The sequence below is a fragment of the Nematocida displodere genome, assembly GCF_001642395.1.
Source record: "Nematocida displodere strain JUm2807 chromosome Unknown 2, whole genome shotgun sequence".
NCBI lineage: Eukaryota > Fungi > Microsporidia > Nematocida > Nematocida displodere.
The window spans coordinates 211,383-227,751 of record NW_027138156.1 but is presented as its reverse complement, the minus strand read 5'-3'; the positions used below and the strand labels follow the sequence as shown (position 1 = coordinate 227,751).

At 48.1% G+C, this 16,369-nt stretch overlaps 18 protein-coding genes across 18 annotated transcripts; 9 read left to right on the top strand and 9 right to left on the bottom strand.

Annotated features, from left to right (window-relative positions):
• Positions 1-44: 44 nt before the first annotated feature.
• On the bottom strand, positions 45-398 carry NEDG_00703 (uncharacterized protein; the record flags this gene model as incomplete). The annotated part of the gene is made up of 1 exon (XM_067688121.1): positions 45-398. The coding sequence occupies one exon, from the start codon at positions 396-398 to the stop codon at positions 45-47; it is 354 nt and encodes a 117-aa protein (XP_067544218.1).
• A 19-nt stretch (positions 399-417) lies between these two features.
• NEDG_00702 (40S ribosomal protein uS3) lies at positions 418-1,158 on the top strand (the record flags this gene model as incomplete). The annotated part of the gene is made up of 1 exon (XM_067688120.1): positions 418-1,158. One exon carries the CDS (start codon positions 418-420, stop codon positions 1,156-1,158), a length of 741 nt encoding a protein of 246 aa, XP_067544217.1.
• A 70-nt stretch (positions 1,159-1,228) lies between these two features.
• NEDG_00701 (exosome complex component RRP4) lies at positions 1,229-1,807 on the bottom strand (the record flags this gene model as incomplete). Its single annotated transcript, XM_067688119.1, has 1 exon — positions 1,229-1,807. One exon carries the CDS (start codon positions 1,805-1,807, stop codon positions 1,229-1,231), a length of 579 nt encoding a protein of 192 aa, XP_067544216.1.
• A 43-nt stretch (positions 1,808-1,850) lies between these two features.
• Positions 1,851-3,509, top strand: NEDG_00700 (uncharacterized protein; the record flags this gene model as incomplete). The annotated part of the gene is made up of 1 exon (XM_067688118.1): positions 1,851-3,509. One exon carries the CDS (start codon positions 1,851-1,853, stop codon positions 3,507-3,509), a length of 1,659 nt encoding a protein of 552 aa, XP_067544215.1.
• Positions 3,510-3,655: 146 nt separating this feature from the next.
• NEDG_00699 (RIO kinase 2) lies at positions 3,656-4,492 on the bottom strand (the record flags this gene model as incomplete). The annotated part of the gene is made up of 1 exon (XM_067688117.1): positions 3,656-4,492. One exon carries the CDS (start codon positions 4,490-4,492, stop codon positions 3,656-3,658), a length of 837 nt encoding a protein of 278 aa, XP_067544214.1.
• A 49-nt stretch (positions 4,493-4,541) lies between these two features.
• NEDG_00698 (uncharacterized protein) lies at positions 4,542-6,431 on the bottom strand (the record flags this gene model as incomplete). The annotated part of the gene is made up of 1 exon (XM_067688116.1): positions 4,542-6,431. The coding sequence occupies one exon, from the start codon at positions 6,429-6,431 to the stop codon at positions 4,542-4,544; it is 1,890 nt and encodes a 629-aa protein (XP_067544213.1).
• A 15-nt stretch (positions 6,432-6,446) lies between these two features.
• Positions 6,447-7,244, top strand: NEDG_00697 (uncharacterized protein; the record flags this gene model as incomplete). Its single annotated transcript, XM_067688115.1, has 1 exon — positions 6,447-7,244. The coding sequence occupies one exon, from the start codon at positions 6,447-6,449 to the stop codon at positions 7,242-7,244; it is 798 nt and encodes a 265-aa protein (XP_067544212.1).
• Positions 7,245-7,330: 86 nt separating this feature from the next.
• Positions 7,331-7,531, bottom strand: NEDG_00696 (40S ribosomal protein eS28; the record flags this gene model as incomplete). Its single annotated transcript, XM_067688114.1, has 1 exon — positions 7,331-7,531. One exon carries the CDS (start codon positions 7,529-7,531, stop codon positions 7,331-7,333), a length of 201 nt encoding a protein of 66 aa, XP_067544211.1.
• Positions 7,532-7,566: 35 nt separating this feature from the next.
• NEDG_00695 (essential nuclear protein 1) lies at positions 7,567-8,373 on the top strand (the record flags this gene model as incomplete). The annotated part of the gene is made up of 1 exon (XM_067688113.1): positions 7,567-8,373. One exon carries the CDS (start codon positions 7,567-7,569, stop codon positions 8,371-8,373), a length of 807 nt encoding a protein of 268 aa, XP_067544210.1.
• A 172-nt stretch (positions 8,374-8,545) lies between these two features.
• Positions 8,546-9,823, bottom strand: NEDG_00694 (uncharacterized protein; the record flags this gene model as incomplete). Its single annotated transcript, XM_067688112.1, has 1 exon — positions 8,546-9,823. One exon carries the CDS (start codon positions 9,821-9,823, stop codon positions 8,546-8,548), a length of 1,278 nt encoding a protein of 425 aa, XP_067544209.1.
• Positions 9,824-10,105: 282 nt separating this feature from the next.
• On the top strand, positions 10,106-10,396 carry NEDG_00693 (uncharacterized protein; the record flags this gene model as incomplete). The annotated part of the gene is made up of 1 exon (XM_067688111.1): positions 10,106-10,396. The coding sequence occupies one exon, from the start codon at positions 10,106-10,108 to the stop codon at positions 10,394-10,396; it is 291 nt and encodes a 96-aa protein (XP_067544208.1).
• Positions 10,397-10,506: 110 nt separating this feature from the next.
• NEDG_00692 (U3 small nucleolar RNA-associated protein 11) lies at positions 10,507-10,836 on the bottom strand (the record flags this gene model as incomplete). The annotated part of the gene is made up of 1 exon (XM_067688110.1): positions 10,507-10,836. One exon carries the CDS (start codon positions 10,834-10,836, stop codon positions 10,507-10,509), a length of 330 nt encoding a protein of 109 aa, XP_067544207.1.
• A 22-nt stretch (positions 10,837-10,858) lies between these two features.
• On the top strand, positions 10,859-12,082 carry NEDG_00691 (histone acetyltransferase MYST2; the record flags this gene model as incomplete). Its single annotated transcript, XM_067688109.1, has 1 exon — positions 10,859-12,082. The coding sequence occupies one exon, from the start codon at positions 10,859-10,861 to the stop codon at positions 12,080-12,082; it is 1,224 nt and encodes a 407-aa protein (XP_067544206.1).
• Positions 12,083-12,089: 7 nt separating this feature from the next.
• Positions 12,090-12,797, bottom strand: NEDG_00690 (uncharacterized protein; the record flags this gene model as incomplete). The annotated part of the gene is made up of 1 exon (XM_067688108.1): positions 12,090-12,797. The coding sequence occupies one exon, from the start codon at positions 12,795-12,797 to the stop codon at positions 12,090-12,092; it is 708 nt and encodes a 235-aa protein (XP_067544205.1).
• Positions 12,798-13,951: 1,154 nt separating this feature from the next.
• Positions 13,952-14,428, top strand: NEDG_00689 (uncharacterized protein; the record flags this gene model as incomplete). Its single annotated transcript, XM_067688107.1, has 1 exon — positions 13,952-14,428. One exon carries the CDS (start codon positions 13,952-13,954, stop codon positions 14,426-14,428), a length of 477 nt encoding a protein of 158 aa, XP_067544204.1.
• Positions 14,429-14,508: 80 nt separating this feature from the next.
• On the top strand, positions 14,509-15,447 carry NEDG_00688 (replication factor C subunit 2/4; the record flags this gene model as incomplete). Its single annotated transcript, XM_067688106.1, has 1 exon — positions 14,509-15,447. One exon carries the CDS (start codon positions 14,509-14,511, stop codon positions 15,445-15,447), a length of 939 nt encoding a protein of 312 aa, XP_067544203.1.
• A 29-nt stretch (positions 15,448-15,476) lies between these two features.
• NEDG_00687 (uncharacterized protein) lies at positions 15,477-15,956 on the top strand (the record flags this gene model as incomplete). The annotated part of the gene is made up of 1 exon (XM_067688105.1): positions 15,477-15,956. The coding sequence occupies one exon, from the start codon at positions 15,477-15,479 to the stop codon at positions 15,954-15,956; it is 480 nt and encodes a 159-aa protein (XP_067544202.1).
• Positions 15,957-16,009: 53 nt separating this feature from the next.
• NEDG_00686 (uncharacterized protein) lies at positions 16,010-16,318 on the bottom strand (the record flags this gene model as incomplete). The annotated part of the gene is made up of 1 exon (XM_067688104.1): positions 16,010-16,318. The coding sequence occupies one exon, from the start codon at positions 16,316-16,318 to the stop codon at positions 16,010-16,012; it is 309 nt and encodes a 102-aa protein (XP_067544201.1).
• Between the last annotated feature and the right edge of the window lie 51 nt (positions 16,319-16,369).

Below are 16,369 nucleotides of genomic sequence, written 5' to 3'. Positions count from 1 at the left end.
GTGCGGTAGTGTGCGGTAGTGTGCGGTAGTGTGCAGGAGACCTACTAGCCGCCCAAAACCTCTTCTATTCTTGTGACTAGCTCTTCTTCAGTAACCAGGTGCTTGGGAGGGTCTTTGGGGGAAATGCTCATGTGGATGGTTAGAGCCTCCAATGCCTGGCCAATGTTACTGTTCCAGGCTTCCACCTGGGGAGGCGCTAGAACGGTGCTTTCTCTAATGAAGTACGTCTCACACTCTGGAAGAATGCGGGTTGACAAGAAGATATCTGGAAGTTGAAAATTTGCCTCTGCTGGAATAAGTGCTACTTCGTTGTGCTCGTCTGTCTCAAGCATTGTGCACATTGCCTCGGCTCTTTTTAAACTCTCTTTCTTTTGGATAATCTGTCTAAGTCTTTCCATGCTTATATTTTTTTATTTTATGGACCCCAGAATGAATAAAATCGCTAGAAGAGAAAGAAGAAACACTCGCATGGCTGACGATCTGGTAATTGTCAACCAGGGAGTAATGTACGCAGAACTAAACGAGTTCTTCTCAAAACATCTCCAAAACGATGGATACGCTGGAATGGACTACAAGCCATACGCTTCACCCATTGAAATAACCCTCAAACTAGGAAAGCCAACTAACGTTCTTGAGCACAACAAGCTGCGCATTAAGCAGCTTATCTCCCTGATCCAGATGAGATTTGGTCTTCCTGAGGGATCCGTGTCTATTTTCGTGGAGCAGGTAAAGAACAGAGCACTCAGCCCACAGATCCAGGCCGAGATGATCAGAGAAAAGCTTGGTACCGCCATCCCCGTTAGAAGAGCAGTCAGCTCAGCGCTCCGAACCATTATGGAGGGAGGCGCCGCTGGTGTTCAGGTCATTGTTTCCGGAAAGATTAGAGGACAGAGAGCCAAGAGCTACAAGGTGTCAAGCGGAACCCTTCTTCATTCAGGTAACGCAACCAACGACTACGTTAAGAAGGCCCAGTCAAGCATTCTGCTTAAACAGGGTGTCCTTGGTATCAAGGTCGCCATCACCCTTAACCACGACCCAACTGGAAAGAACGGAGCAGCAGCTCAGCACCCCACTAAGATAACCATTTTCTCACGGGAAGAGTTAGCTGAAATGAACAAGACAAAGCCTGCAGCTAAAACCTACCACCAGAGAAAATAAACTCTTTACCCTACGCCCTGCCCTGTCCCCTTACGCAGCCCTGCCCTACCTGTCCTTACCCCACCCTACCTTACGCTACCTTGGGGTGGACCTGTTTAAGGAGCTGGGTGATTATGTCTTGGTGCGGTGGGGAGACGTAGGCGTATCCATTCATGCCAAGTGTAACGGTGCACTCATATGGTGAAAGGTCTAGCTTTTGGCGGTTGAGAAGTAGGTACCTGCTTTGGAGAATGCCGATTTTTATGAGGACGCCGCTTTTCAGGGGGCCTAGGCCCTTGGCTGCCTCCGTTCTAGCTGAAAGCCTCGTTTCTGAGTGCTTGGCATCGTCAATGACCTGCGCAAACACGGCGTCTCCGGGAGAAAGTGCGACTCTGTTTCTTTTGGTGGCATTGGTAAAATCAAGACAGTCGATCACGGCAGGCGAGCTACTTCCAATCTCTATCTTGTAATGGTCCTTTCCTTTGCTTTTAACCGTTCCAATGACTATGTCGTCAAGCAGTGGTGTATAGGTAACTTCTCTGAAATTTATCCAATAGTTGCTTCCCTCAAGAACCATTAGCTCTCCAGGCGCGGTTGCTTCTTTTGTCTCTATGCCAACCGATGTTTGTCCTTTGTTTATTGGCAGCGCGTCACCAGGGAACCAGAACATAAAATTTTAGAGTCTTATTTTGATTTGTTTTGTTTGTTTATAAATGCAGAAGAGCAAAGAAGAGTCTAAGCAGAGGAAGGCATCAGGCCTAGGTGATAAAAGAAAGCAGCAACGAAACAAATTTGACAGAACCTTGAAAATTAAGGACTTTGTTCTTGTAAAAGGCAGTCTCTATAAAATCTTGCTTACTTCGGGGAAGAGTGTTTGCGGAAGAGTAGTCGACGTCACTGAGAAAGAGGTTAGGTTGTCAGAGTTTACCAACGACCGAGAAAACGAAGTTACCTTTGAAAGCACCGTTCCTGCAGAAGATATTGTTCGGATAGACCACCTGGTTGACGCCCTTAGAAGGACCAAGCGAGACATGGTGGTGGCAGAAATGGTTTCAGGCACCACGGGGTATGGAAAGCTCGTTTCAGAGGACGCAGAACAGCTAAACTTTGCTGACTTTGTCTTTTTTTCCGACAGCTCAATCAGCTACACCATCTCTATCAAAAAGCTTTTCGTCAAAAAGATCCTTAAGCTCGACCTTAAACACAAAGACTCAGATAAAGAAGTGTCTTTCTCTGATGAAAGCACCGAGGTAAAAAAAGAGGCGAAAGTAACCCCGCAAAGAGCCCAGACCCACGACTTCCTAACGGACACAGAGATAGGCAAAAAGAAAACAGGGCGCCAGAGAGAGTTCCAGCCCTTCTTCCAAACGAAGGAGAAAGAGCCCCGCGAAAAAGAGAGGAACAGGTACGACAACAAGCCTGGAGAGTGGGACCAGTTCAAGGCTAATGAAGAAATGTTTGGGGTCAAATCGGAGTTTGACGAGTCAATGTACACCACCGTTCTTGACAAAAACTCAGAAGAGTACAAGAAACACTCAGAAGAAGCTGAAAAGCTGGCCAGGAAAATGACCAGTGGTAACTCCAGCAGCTACCACGTCAACGAAGAGAGAGGCCACCACACGGACAAAACAGAGGACCAGAAGTACGGGTCAGTCTCCATAGAAGCTGAAGAAAAAGAGGACCGCCCCAAAGCAGCCCCCAAAGCCGCTCCCAAAAAGAAGGAGGAGAGGAAGGAGGAGAGGAAAGAGGAGAAGAAGGAGAGCAGGCCTTTTGTTGTCAACCACTACAACCACGGCGTGTCAGTTGACTTTAGCACTCACGTCTTTGAAACGTCCAGGGACAAGCCTTCAACTAAAAAGTCCTCAAACAAGCTTTTTAAGGTTCTTCCGGTGACCACTGAAAAAAACGAGTCCAAGCAGAAGGTTTCTTCCTCCAACTCTTCTGCTGCCTCTTCTGCCTCTTCTTCTTCATCGAGGGAGCCTTCTAGCAGCCACTCCCCCAAACCAAGCACCCAATCCAGAACGGTTGTTACAGCAGTGCCCATTCAATTAGAGAAGGACACCCCCCAAACCACTCCTCAACCCACCCCCCAAACCCCTGCCCAGGTCACACCCCAAACCACACCCCAAACCACTGCCCAACCCTTGGCCGGTGTTAAAAAGCTTAACCCGAACGCCAAAAGCTTTGATCCCTCCACTGCCCAGAGAAACGCCTTCTTTGTGGCCCTTTCAAAAAACGGGCGAAAGAAGATTTGTGGTCCAGATGATGAAGAAATAGACAAGAGCACCTGGGGCCATGGTGACTCCTTCCTCAAAACCATGAACAACCACCGCTCTTCCCACCAAGGAGGGAAAAAGTACAATAATAATTGAATAAATAGCTTTGCGCTTGTGTTGCCTGGTCCTGGTTTGGGTAAGGGTTTGGGTGCGGTACATCACGGTACGGTACACTAATGGTTTATTGAATGGACCCTCACGGTATGTCCCGGTACAGCACAGCACACCACACCACAGCACTATCAAAAGGGCGTATGTTCTCTAAAGTATGTTTCTATGCACTCTCTGTCTCTTTGGTAGTACTCCTGGGCTTTGTGGTCGGTGGTTGGGATCATTTGTGGGAAGTCGATGATTTTGACCTTCTTTCCGTCATTGCGCAGCATAATGTTAAACTCGTTATAGTCCCCGTGGATGTACCCTAGCTCTTTGATGTCCTCCATGATTCCCAGCAGTGTGGGCTTTAGGCCCTTGGGCAGGGTGGACTTAAGGACTTTGGAGAGGGCGGTGTAGTTGGTAAGGTGCTCCATTATGACAACGTGTCTGTTTTGCGCAATGGGCAGGGGCATTGGGACGGTCTTTTGGAGGATCTGCATGTGCTCAAACTCTTTTTCTGCTGAGAGTCTTGAGAGGTACATCCACGAGGTGTACTTTCTGTTCTGGTGGTAGTCTCGGTTGTTCTTGACCGTTCTAAAACAGATGCGCCCCAGCCTGTGGATCTTAACACAGATAAGCTTCTTGTCTGGTGCCTGGCCCAGATAGAGGTCTGACTCTTTTCCAACGCCTATTTTGGTGCCAACTCCGGCAATGACCCCTTCTTTTTTCAGGGCGTAGAGTGCCAGATTGTCGTACCCCGTGTATGTTAGGGCGTAGCCTTCATAGACGGTGTTTGGGATGTATTTTACCAGGTTTTGTTTGATAAGGTCGGTGATAACGTTGCTTATGCTGCACTTGGCGTTTGAGATTTTGGCAATTAGGTCAACAGGCACTGCCTCGTGGTTCTTGCTTCCCATTTCAATGGCCAGGAGCACTCTGAAGTGTTCTGGGGAGAGAAACTTTATTTGCTCGCATGTGAATCGCATTCTTGGCTAGTTCTAAAAAGCTAAAAAATTTGCAGAAAAGCTGAAGAGTTTAATTTGGGCTGCCCCGTGATCCGCCCCCCCAGACTTCTGTCTTGCTCCACTCAGATATGTCTCTGAGCTCTTTTTCTTGGGTAACAATATCTGCAAAAATTACCAAATATGGAAAAGTATCGAGGAAATAAGTGGTGTAATCTAAAAGATTTTTTCCAAGCAGCCTTCTTCCTTTTTCAGGGATGGATTGGAAGTGTCTGCCGTTGTTTCTGACTATCCGATAAAGATCTCGAATGACTTTGCAGTTGTAGTAGTACTTGCCGTGCTTGGTAAGTCCTTCGAAGATATCGATGTTGATGTACACGCTCCAGCTGGAAGGGTCCTTCTCGGCCTGCAGGAACGCCTGGCTTGTTTCAATTACCTGGTCCTGGGGGTGGTCAAAGACGTAGTCGCTAAAATGGGCTAGGAACTCAAACTTTTCCACGACTGTCCAAAAGACTGGGTGCCTGGCTATCTCCGGGAGTGTCCGATGCTCTGGGTCTAGGAGCAGGGAGATGCAGTCAAGAAGCTCTACGTCTGCCCCGGGCTTGCACCCGAGAAAGAGGCTGGCCCGGTGTGAAAAGCGGTACGGCAAAACCTGTTCACTAATTTTTTTTGGTACGCTTTCTGTTGCCGCTGGCGCTGGGAGGTGGTTCTTTTTCAGGTAGACCGTGTAGAAGAGAAGACCAAGCTCTGTGAAGTCTTTGTGGAGGTGGGCTGGCGCTGGCGCTCTTTCCAGACGCTCCACCCCCAGGAGACTCACAGTATAGGTGCCCGGGTGCACAAAAACGTTATCTATGGTAAGGGAAAGATTGAAGTGCCCCTTTTCGTGGACGCTTTCAACGGCTTTAACGGTCTCTAGCATAGCTCGGTGGACTTCTTCTGCCTGTCCATGGACAAGAAGCCACCCGAGTGAGACAACTCCGCCATCGTAGGCCAGCAGCACCCTGTGTCTTGACTCCTCAACGTACACACCTGAATCTGCCACCCCAAGCCGCTTAAGAAGGCCTAGGTTGTGGAAAAGGCGGCTGTTCCCCTCGTTTCTCAGGTCTAGTGCGAGGACAAGCACCTTCTTGTGCCCAAACAGCTGCCCGTGCCTGTAAATCGGATACTCAGACTCCCCGAAAACCTCTATTGGGGAGCGGCTTGCCAAAAAAACCCGAATGCCCCAGGGAAGCACCCCAAGAACGCCCAGAATGACCGCCCCAAGCGAAATCAGCAGCCCAAACACATACGCAGCTGTCTCAGCTGTGTCTTCCTCTATTTCCGAGAGGTACGCCTCAGACAGGTAGTAGTACCCGTTAAGGTACTTTAAAAAATAGATGGCGTCTGCGCCATAGACCCCTTCCAGCTTGTTGATTGGGTCGATGTGCCGGTCGTTCCTCTTAACTAAGCTCTTTTTGACGCCCGTGCGAAGGTCTCTTTTGACCGTTTCAGTCACACCCTCCGGCGTAAACACCTTAAAAACCGTTTCGTTGTAAAGAAGTACAATTACACCATCTGGCATGTACAGGTACTCCACGCCAATCCGTGACTCTTTGGTGAGTATGCTTCTTTCCTGGATTGTGGCGGCAGGAAGCCTCTCAACCGAAGGAGCTTTTTTGGCCAGCGAGCTCTCCCGAAAACTTCTTTCAAAGCGCTTATCCATTTCAACACTAACCAGACCATTCTCTCCCCTCTCCCCTAGCCCCTCGCTAACCCAAACGCCTATTTCCATGTTCTCAGCCACCAGCGCCCTGTCCCATCCCAGCTCTACCTGCTTGGATATCTCTTCTCTGTACATGTCGTAAACGCTCAGCGTGTCTCCTTTCCTAAACACCAAGTACCTCTCCTCTGCACACTTCTCTTTCATGAGTGTGTCTACACCCGCAGAAACAAGTCCAAATAGCAGTGCGGGTACAATGCGCATAATTATTTTTTAAAGATGAAAGTCTTGGAGAGGATAGCTCTGGTTCTTTCAGCCACCGCCAAGGAAAGAGAAAGAATCACAGCGTCCATGGAAAGGTACAACGCTGAAAAAGTCTCTGAAAAACAAAGATCTCATCTTTTGGTTGTGTCCTCCCTCATTGAAGAGTCCTCCAGGGAAGAAGACCTTCCATTTGAACAACTTACCATTCCCGAAAAAAGAGACGCCATTATTCTCCTCAATAAGAGACTCTCCCAGATAAACAACACCCAAGAAAAGGTCTCCCACATAACCCGGCTAGTCCTCCAATACGCCAGTACAGCCATCCCCCCCCAAAAGCTGGTGTCTTTTTCCTACGTAACCATTGACCGGCTAATTGAGCAGATACAGGCACAGGTATCAGCCAACAAAGCGTCAGCTACGGGGTACGCTCTCTTTCTTACGGCTCTGTCAGCACAGACCAACATTATCCACCTCTACAAAAAAGTCCTCTTTAAAAGCGTCCTTCCGCTAGAGTGCCTGCTGGGGATGTACCGCGTCTACTTTGCCGTTCTCCGGGAAAGTGGGCAGCACAAAGAAGCCTGGCAGTTTGTTTCCTCGCTTCTCAACCACACAAAAAAGCTGGAAACCACCTTTAACCCCTGCGTTCTCCAGGTTTTTCTTGAGGTTTTAGGACCCTTCATGCTCCACCACTACCAGAACCACTGGAAAGGCCTTCTTTCGTGTATATCCACCGACTACCTTCCCCTAGTCACCAGCAGATTTCCAACGGAAGCATGCTGCATAAAGGGGTTGCTGGAACAGTTTGGTGGTTAGCGGTTTAGCGGGTATTTAGGACAGGGCAGCGGTTTAGGGGTCATAGATGTTCGTTCACAGCAGTCTACCATGCAAATGGCTATTTATTATCTCCTGCCGACTTTCTGGTCTCTTTCTGCCTCTAGAAGCTCAATGACGTCTCCTTCTCTGAGAGGTCCTTCAACTACGCGGGTGAGGGAGCGGTTGTTGCTGAGAAGAGTGACTTTAACGTACTGGCACGAACCTCCAGGGCCCGTTCTTGAAAGGATCTGTACTACTTTTGCTAGAATTGGCGCTCCTGCTTCCATTTTACTGGGATAAAAATAATAAAATTTTATAACGCATGGACATTGGTCGTAGAGTCATTAGTGAGCTGAATAACGGATCGGGGTACTGCGACATTCTAAGCAGAAACTGCGAGGAGCTTGAAAAACTCGAAGAAGACATTCAGAGGGGAGAAGTTCCTTCTGTTTTTCGTCTTCACTCAAAAGACTCGGCGCTGGCCCCAAAGACCCCGGAGGAGTTCCTCCTCCTCCTAGAGCTGGTTGACTTGAGGAAAAGCAAGTTTTGCACGCTGAAGGAAATAACGGACCGGGTCGTTGGGTACCCTCTGAACTACTACCCTGTCAAGCTCAAAGTAGCCGAAGTCTTCCACGACCTTGGCAAGAAGCACATTGCCACGTACAAGCGACTGGAACAGTCGCTCTTTAACGGAATGACACTGATTATCACAAAAAACACCAAAGCTTTTACTGAGGGCGTTATTAAGCCGTGGCTGGAGGCAGGCATGAGCAGCACGGCGTCCCTGGTTCTGAGCCGGGTGATTATGAAGGGGGGCTCAGAGAGAGTTTATATGGAAGAGTTCATCATGGACATGGTTGGGTGCACGAGGTCGCCGTGTGTTTCAACGCTGCTCACATCAGTGCTTATCAAGAAAATCAAGCTTTCAGAGATAACGCTGAATGCAGTGTTCAGGTACATTGTTGATGGTGACAAATCAAATGGAAGGTACCTGATCTGGAACAAGATGGTGCTTGTGTTTGTTCGGGGGTATAAGAAGGCAATAGATATGTCAGCCATCAAGGAGTTGTACGTAGAGAGTACCGCAAAGATAGAAAGGGAGATAGTTCGGGAGCTGCAAGAACAATAGAAAGCGAGGCAGCGGTGTATGGGCATAGCGGAATAAGGCAGTATATGGGCCTAAGGCTAGCCCAAACCCTGAGACAAACCCGAACACAATAAAGGCATAGCGTGCGTACTAAGGGACACCGTACTAAGGCATAGCGGTTGGGCATAGCGGTTGGGCATATCGGTTGGGCATATCAGTTAGGCCAGAGCTTGGCGGCAGTAAAAGGCTTGTGGGTCGGGTTTGGGTCTGGAATGGGGTTATATGCCCAGTCTTTGAAGAAAAACCAGGGCACTGGGTTGTAGGCGGTGTTGTTTTGTCCCCCAATTGCTCTGACGGACTCGAAGTGGCGAATGGTGGCACAGGCTGTGTCAAGGTTTTCTAGCACAGCTTTCTTTCCTGCCGGTGAGATTATGCCTGGGACTGGGTGGGTGTTTTCAACCCCCTTTCTCAGCTCTGTCAGCCACGCTAGTGCTCCACTCCGGTCAATAACGTATGTTTTTTGCCTGATGTACCAACAACACCATTGGTACCGGTTTTGTGATCTAGCTGCACATTTTTGGCAACGGGGGGTGCTGGGATGTGCCTTAATGAGTGTGAACATCAAGGGAAGCAGATTAACCAGTCTTTTAATCAGGGGGTCCGTTCTAATAGCATGGTCTTGCTGTTTATCTTCCCCAAGCAAGTGGAGGTGTGGATGGCTTGGGCCTATAAAGGCAAAGATTTTGTGGATAGCATAGAAAAGACTGATAATATCAACATTAACGGCGTTTTGGTACGTTTTTATGATCTTATCACGCTCAATATCAAAGTCTGACTTGACTATATGCGAATGATCTTGGGTCGTTGTGGCTAACGCGTTGTTTTCCAGGAAATGTGATACTGTGGTGTACCTGTTCAGGTAATTTAGTGCCGAATCAACGGCCACAGTCTCTTTCTTAATTATGGAGTCAATGATTGTGGCGAGATCACCTATCGTGTCAGGCATTTTAAGATTCAGGGTAGGCACGTCCTTCTCAGTGGTGTCTCTGCTGTAATCGGTGTCTGTGTGGGTATTGCAATTGGTGCAGGTGTCTGTGTCTGTGTTGTGTTCGGTGCGGGTGTCTGTGCTGGTGTCTGTGTTTGTGCGGGCATCTGCATGGGTGTCTGTGTTGTAATCGATGCGGGTGTTTGTGTAGGTGTTGTAACCGGTGTGGGTGTTCGGGTTGTGGGCCCTGACATCAGACGATGCAACGATCGTTGAACCCTCATATGATGGGGGATCGCTTAAGCTCCGCTCCTCCATGCCAAGTACCTCACTATCTATCTTTGCACCTAGATCAAAGAGGGCTGGGGTCGTGTTCTTGGCTACTCCCTTGGCATAGTTGCTGGTTTCACCCGAAACAAAGTACCTATACAGACCCATGGCTAAGATGGAGAGGCTCAGGAAGATCAGTGTAGCGGCTATCTTTTGGTTCCTCCTTCCCTCTTTCATGTTAACAGATAAAAAACTTAAGAAATTTATATTTTAGGTGATACAGATACGGGTGTATAAGATAGATTGTGACCTGTGACCGAAAAATATTTTTTGTCTTTGGTTGTGATAGTCTAAAATTTGGTCCAAACACTGCAGAGCCTGGCACCTCCCTCCCTGTCTGGTCTTTTTATGGTGTGCTCCAGGTATCACTAACCGAAACACTAACCCTGGCCTATTCTGAGAGGCCGGAATAAAAAATTTATAAACCCGAACGTGACTATTTTTTTCAACACTTCCTCAATGCCGACTTCAATGATTACCAGTAACACCATTATCTATAGCTCTCTAGCACTGGCTTTTGTGGGAAGAATTACCGTTTGGACGATTGCAACAATGATTCAGGTAGCTATTAGTTTGCTAGTTCTCCTGCTTCTCTTCTGTGTAGTGGTTTCAGGTGCTATTTTCGCTCTCTACCACCAAGGATACCTGGCAAACCCACTAGAGAGGGTTAGAGCGTGTATTGAGACTCTAGTTCTCGATAGCTTCTTTAGAAGAAAAAGCCCCAGTGCAGAAGGGGAAACTGCTTGTTAGAGACACGGGGCAGGGGTGGCACACAAAACCAGGCTTTGGGTTTGGCATAGTAGGTAAGATATAAATGGTCTGTTCTCAGTGGTTTGGTCGGTGCTTGGCCGTTGGGCTGTCTAGTCATCTGCAAAGACTATCTTTTGTGGGAAGGGAAGGCTTTGGGTGGTGGATGGGCGTTGGTGGGATGGGGAGGGAAGGTCTTTGGGGGCGCTTTTCTCTTCAAGGGGAACGAGGCGGGTGCCCTGTCTTCGATATTTGTGCATGAAGAACTGGAATTCGTTTGGATTGCTCTCGGCAGCAAGTTTCTTTATTTTTTGTATTTTTTCTTCAGTTTCTTTGTGCTGCTTGCTCCTTATAAGGAAATGTCTGTTTTTTTCCAGCGCCCCAAGTCTTTCCCTCTCTTTTGGCTGTCCTCTTTCCTTGTAGTGTGTCTGTCTTTTTTTCATTCGAATTTTAAGAAAAAATTGAATGAAATGCGGGACATGCACAGACCAGTTCCACGTGGAGAAGAACGTTGAGGACAAGGTAAGGCTTCTTGGAAAAGAAAACAGAGCACTTTCGTGTGATGCATGCGGAGTTTGCTACGTTTGCTTTTGCCGCGAGGGAAGCGACCTAGTACGCTGCATTCTCTGTGGGTATCACTACCACCAAAGGCATCAGTTTTCACCAGACCCAGAAAACATTTGTGCGAACTGTGCGTCCCTGCACATAGAGCCAGAATACGCCAGCCTAATTGGTCCAGAAATCTCAGTTTTTGAAAGAGCTGCTGTGGAAACAGACCCAGACACCTACAAAAGAATAACAGACATCATCAGACAGAACAAAACGTCCGAAAAGGCGTCGGACGGGATCAAAGAGGTGTTTTTAGGAGAAGTTAGAATGGTTCCTCTCTTTTCTTCGCCGTACCCTGAAGAGTACGTCAAGTTTCCAGGGCTGTACATTTGCGGGCGGTGCCTGGAGTACTTTTCAAGCGAGTTTGTCAGTAACAGGCACAAGAAAAAGTGCACCAACCCCTTTGCACCGGGCCGGCTGCTCTATTTGGACAGCGACCGAATTGGCATTTTTGAAGTTGAGGGCACCCAAAGGCAGAGTTACTGCCAAAGCCTCTGCTTACTGGCCAAAATGTTCCTCAACCACAAAACCCTCTACTACGACGTTGAGCCCTTTCTTTTCTACATCATTGGAGAGGTTACTGCAACAGGGTTCACCATTCAAGGGTACTTCTCAAAGGAGCGGGGGGAAGGGAACAACAACCTTTCATGCATCGTTGTCTTTCCCCCGTACAGGAAAACCGGGCTAGGCGCCGTTCTTATCGATTTTAGCTACTATCTCTCACGGGTAACAGCCAGGCCCCCGTACACCGCCGGCCCCGAGCAGCCCCTTTCAGCGGAAGGGCAGCGAGTCTACCTCTCCTACTGGATGGATAGCATTAGGCGCCATGTCCTGGCTCGGAAGTACTTTGCGCCAACCGCCAAGGGATACGACGTGGTATCTGCAACCACGGGCATTGCCGCCGACTCTGTTAAAGAAGCCTATCTGGAAATGACCAAAATTTACAAAAAGCAGCCCGGCTTTGCACACCTGCTATCTAACCGAGGCATGATTAAGAGGTCAAGAAGAATGGAAAAAAACTGCATTGTTGGCGAAAGCATTGAACAGAAACCCCCAACCAACCGCAAGTCCAATCATTAGAGTTTATTTAGTTGTAGCACCCCGACTCAGACGCCAGGTTGGTTACCCCAAGCACTTTGGCAATCTTTTGGTAGTTCTGCCACCTATTAACTGGTGCTGGCTGCTGGCCCTTTCCACACTCAATGCTTCCATTGATGGCCTTGGTGGTTAGCCCGAACTGGGTCAGGGGTGCTTTGCTCGTCATAACGTTCGTGTTCCAGAACCAAATGGAGGTGGCTGCGGCAATGGACTTGTCAGAGGCTACAGAGCCTGGGTTTTGGAGAAGACTGTTGTTCTTGTATAAAGCGTTGCTGGCAGCATTGTAGTTAGAAGGCCAAGTGAGTTGCATGTACCCCCTTCCAAAGTAGTGCTGCCCAGGCACACCAGTCACTGAAGATCCGTTAGAGCCGTCATACTGGGTGCAAGGAGTTGACACACACGCCTGCTCCTGGAGCTGGGTAAGTCCCTGGGACTCGTGGAAGATTTGTGCTAAGAACATTGAGGTTTGGTTGCTATCCCAGCTTTGCTTGTTGATCTGGTTGATGAGCTCAGTAACAAAATCACTCTTTGGAGCTCCACTATACCCGCACGCGCTCAGAGACTGCTTCATTGTGTCCTCAGACAACTTGCTTCCACCCGAGGCAGCAGGTGCCGCAGGTGCTGTAGCCATGGTTTGTGAAGTAAGCCCAAGGTTTTGCCCTGGAAGAGATTGGGTGCTATTCTGTGACTTAGCCATTCCTCCAGGTGAAGGATTGGATGTAGCTGCTGGCTTAAGAGTGGAGGAAGAGACAGAACTCCTAGGGCCCCCACCCATGCCGCCACCCATAGCACCGCCACCCATAGTGTTGCCAGTCATGGTACTACCGTTCATAGCACCGCCACCCATAGTGTTGCCAGTCATGGTACTACCGTTCATAGCACCGCCACCCATAGTGTTGCCAGTCATGGTACTACCACCGTTCATAGCACCGTTCATGCTGCTACCTGTACCACTACCAGTGCTGCTGCTACCCATGCTACCACCGTTCATAGAGCTACCACCCATAGAGCCAGTACTGCTACCGTTCATAGAACCAGTACTGCTACCGTTCATAGAACCGCTACCACCCATAGAACCAGTACTGCTACCGTTCATAGACCCGCTACCACCGTTCATAGAGCCAGTACTGCTACCGTTCATAGAGCCGCTACCACCCATAGAACCAGTACTGCTACCGTTCATAGACCCGCTACCACCGTTCATAGACCCGCCACCCATAGAACCAGGACCCATAGCTACACTACCACTAATACCATTGCTGTTCTTAGGAATAGTGAAATCGATGCCTCCTTTACCATTGTTGTCTCTGTACTCAATGATTATGTTGTTTTGGTCGTGTGCATCTGTTCTTCCCTGGGTATTTTGACTGGTGGAGGGTGACCCGGACATTGATCCGGGTGCTGGAGAGCTATTTCCAATGTTTACGGTTTTACCCCCGGCATCTCGGCTATCTCCCGGGCTTGGGGTGGGCTCTGGGGAGCTGGTGAGTGTGATGGTGACCGTGCTTGTTCCACCACTGCCCCCTTTGCAAAATACTCTATCCCCCTCCTCCGAACACACTTCATTGGGCTTACAGGGCATACGTACCCAGACACTCTCATTGGTAAAAAGCAAGACGTCTTTGCCACTGCATTTGGCATTGGTATAAAGACCATCAAACTTATCTACCTTCTGAGCAGCTACAAACCTTGTCAGTACAGCAGCACCCAGTAGACCTAGTATCTTCATGCCAAAACATTAGAAGCATTAATTATACCATGCATTCTGAAATGGTTTCATGGTGTTTGGCACCTGCCCAGTAAAAAGCGAAACAAATGATTAATGCCACAGACAATAAAATATTTTACCAGATGAATGAGCTACTCCTTGGGCTGGAGAAGGATCTTTCCTACCTGATTGCCCGCTTAGAAAGAACGCAGTACGACACAAAAATAACTGAAAAATCATTGATAGAACTTCTTTCTGCCGAGAAGGTTCTTTTGCTTAACAAAGAGGCAATAAAGGCTGAAACGTACAAAGACATGAGGATTATTGACTCCGAGATAAGAGAAGCAGTTAAAACCTCTAAAACCTACAAATTCCTCAAAAGCAAGAAAAAAACTGCTGGCATAGAGGTGGAGCAAACGGTAGAGGGAAACATTTGCCTGATCACCCAAAAAGAAATCAGCGACAAAGTAGAGGCGCCGTGTGGTCACTGTTTTGACCGAGAAGGTCTCTCCTTCTTCCACGCCCAAACCAAAGGAGGAAAAAGATTTGCCTGTCCCTACGTTGGCTGCAACAGTAACTGGCACCAATTAAGGTTCAATCCGAACAAACCCGAACACTAATAAATTAAGGTCTGGCTTGTTCAGTCCAGGTCTCCGAACCCGAACCCGAAAATAAGCTTCGTTTCAAAAACTAAAAAATAATGGAGCTGGTCTGGGTGGAGAAGTATCGCCCAAAGGAGATAGAAGACATTGTCGGAAACGAAGCAATAGTTGATGTCTTTAAAATATTCTCCAAGGAGGAGAGTATGCCCCACCTGATTCTTACTGGAGCCCCAGGGATAGGCAAAACCACCCTTATTGGCTGCCTCATCTCAAGAATTTTCAAGGATGACCAAAAAGACCCAAAAGACCCAAAAGACCAAAAAAAGAAAGACTGCGTCCTTGAAATGAACGCCTCAGACGAAAGAGGCGTTGAGGTGGTCAGGACAAAGATAAAAGCCTTCCTCCAAAAGAAGCTTGACCACCTCCGCTTTCTTATCCTCGATGAATCCGATGCAATGACCCCTGCAGCCCAGCAATCAATGAGAAGACTTCTTGAAAAACACACAGATGCCAGGTTTATCTTTATCTGTAACGACATTTCAAAAATTGCCGATACTATCCAAAGTAGATGCGCCATTCTTCGTTTTTCACCCCTCTCTCCCACCGATACGAAAAGAATCATCAAAAGAATCGCCCAGGCTGAAGGAGTGACCGTTGACGAACCATCTGCTGACCTCATTGCTGAAACAGCCGAGGGCGACGCCCGCCAAGCGATAAACCTTCTGCAAACGCTAGCCTCAATCTCAAAAACGGTTAAAATAGAACTTACCAGGAAAATGTCCCACATTCCACCAACCAGCGCGGTTGAGCAGATGCTCTCCAAAGACAGAACCCTTCCACAAGCCATTGCGTCACTTGATGCCCTTTTTGAGGAAGGCTACTCCTGTGAAGACGTAGCCAAACTTGTTTTTAAAGTTGGAAAAGACAGGAGCGACCTCTTCCTCCTTGAAGAAGCCTCCAAGCTTCTCCTTAGAATTTCGCACTCCCCAGCCCCCATCCACTTCTACGCCCTCCTCCACCAATACTTGTCTTTTTAATTTTAATTTTATTGCCCCAGTGAATTACCATGGATGAGGCAAAGTACAACGGTATGGTCATGGACAAGATCGAAACAAACGGAATTAAAAGAAACGACATCATTGTTTTAGAAGATGGAGCAGACGTAAAGCTCGTTCAGGTCCAGGAAATCAAGAAATCCAAGCCTGGAAAGCACGGAGCTGCAAAATTCAACTTTTCCGGAACCAACCTGGTCACCAAAAAGTACTACGAGTTCACAGAAGGCTCAAAGACCCAGCTGCAGATCTGCACCTTTGTCAAAAGCCCGTGCCTTCTTGTTGACGTTGACGAACGCAAAGACGAGTTTATTTGCTTTAACGAGATCACCTCTGAAAACTTCTCCATTACGCTGGGAAAGATCCCTGCAGAGCCCCTGGCAAAGATCCAGAAGATTAGGGACACCACGCCTGATGTATCGATAAAATTTGTCATGGTTGAAACTCCCTACTTCATCGAAATCACCGATATTATCACGAATTCATATTCATGAGCCCCCTATAAACAACTAGCTAATAAAATGTCTGCGTTTATTGATAACAACTATTATGACGACTTCTTAAACATTCCACCAATACCCCCAACGATCATCCCTATACCCAGAATGAGGTAGACACAGAGCATAAAGGTACTGGTCAAGAATCCGCCTATGGCCCCAGTGACGCCCGCCCCGTAGCTACTGTTGAAGAAAAACTCCTTAAGCTTGTCCATGAATCCACCGCTGTCTCCGCCACTGGCTCCGCCCACGGGTCCTGAAGCCGGGGCCGCCCCTGTGGCAGACACTAGAAGAATGTGCATCAGTAAGGAAATGATGACAGTTGCAAGTACAAATTTTGTTTTGCTGATTTTGGACATTGATTGAAAGATCCCTAACGGTATAAATACTTTTTCAAGGTTTAGATTGAT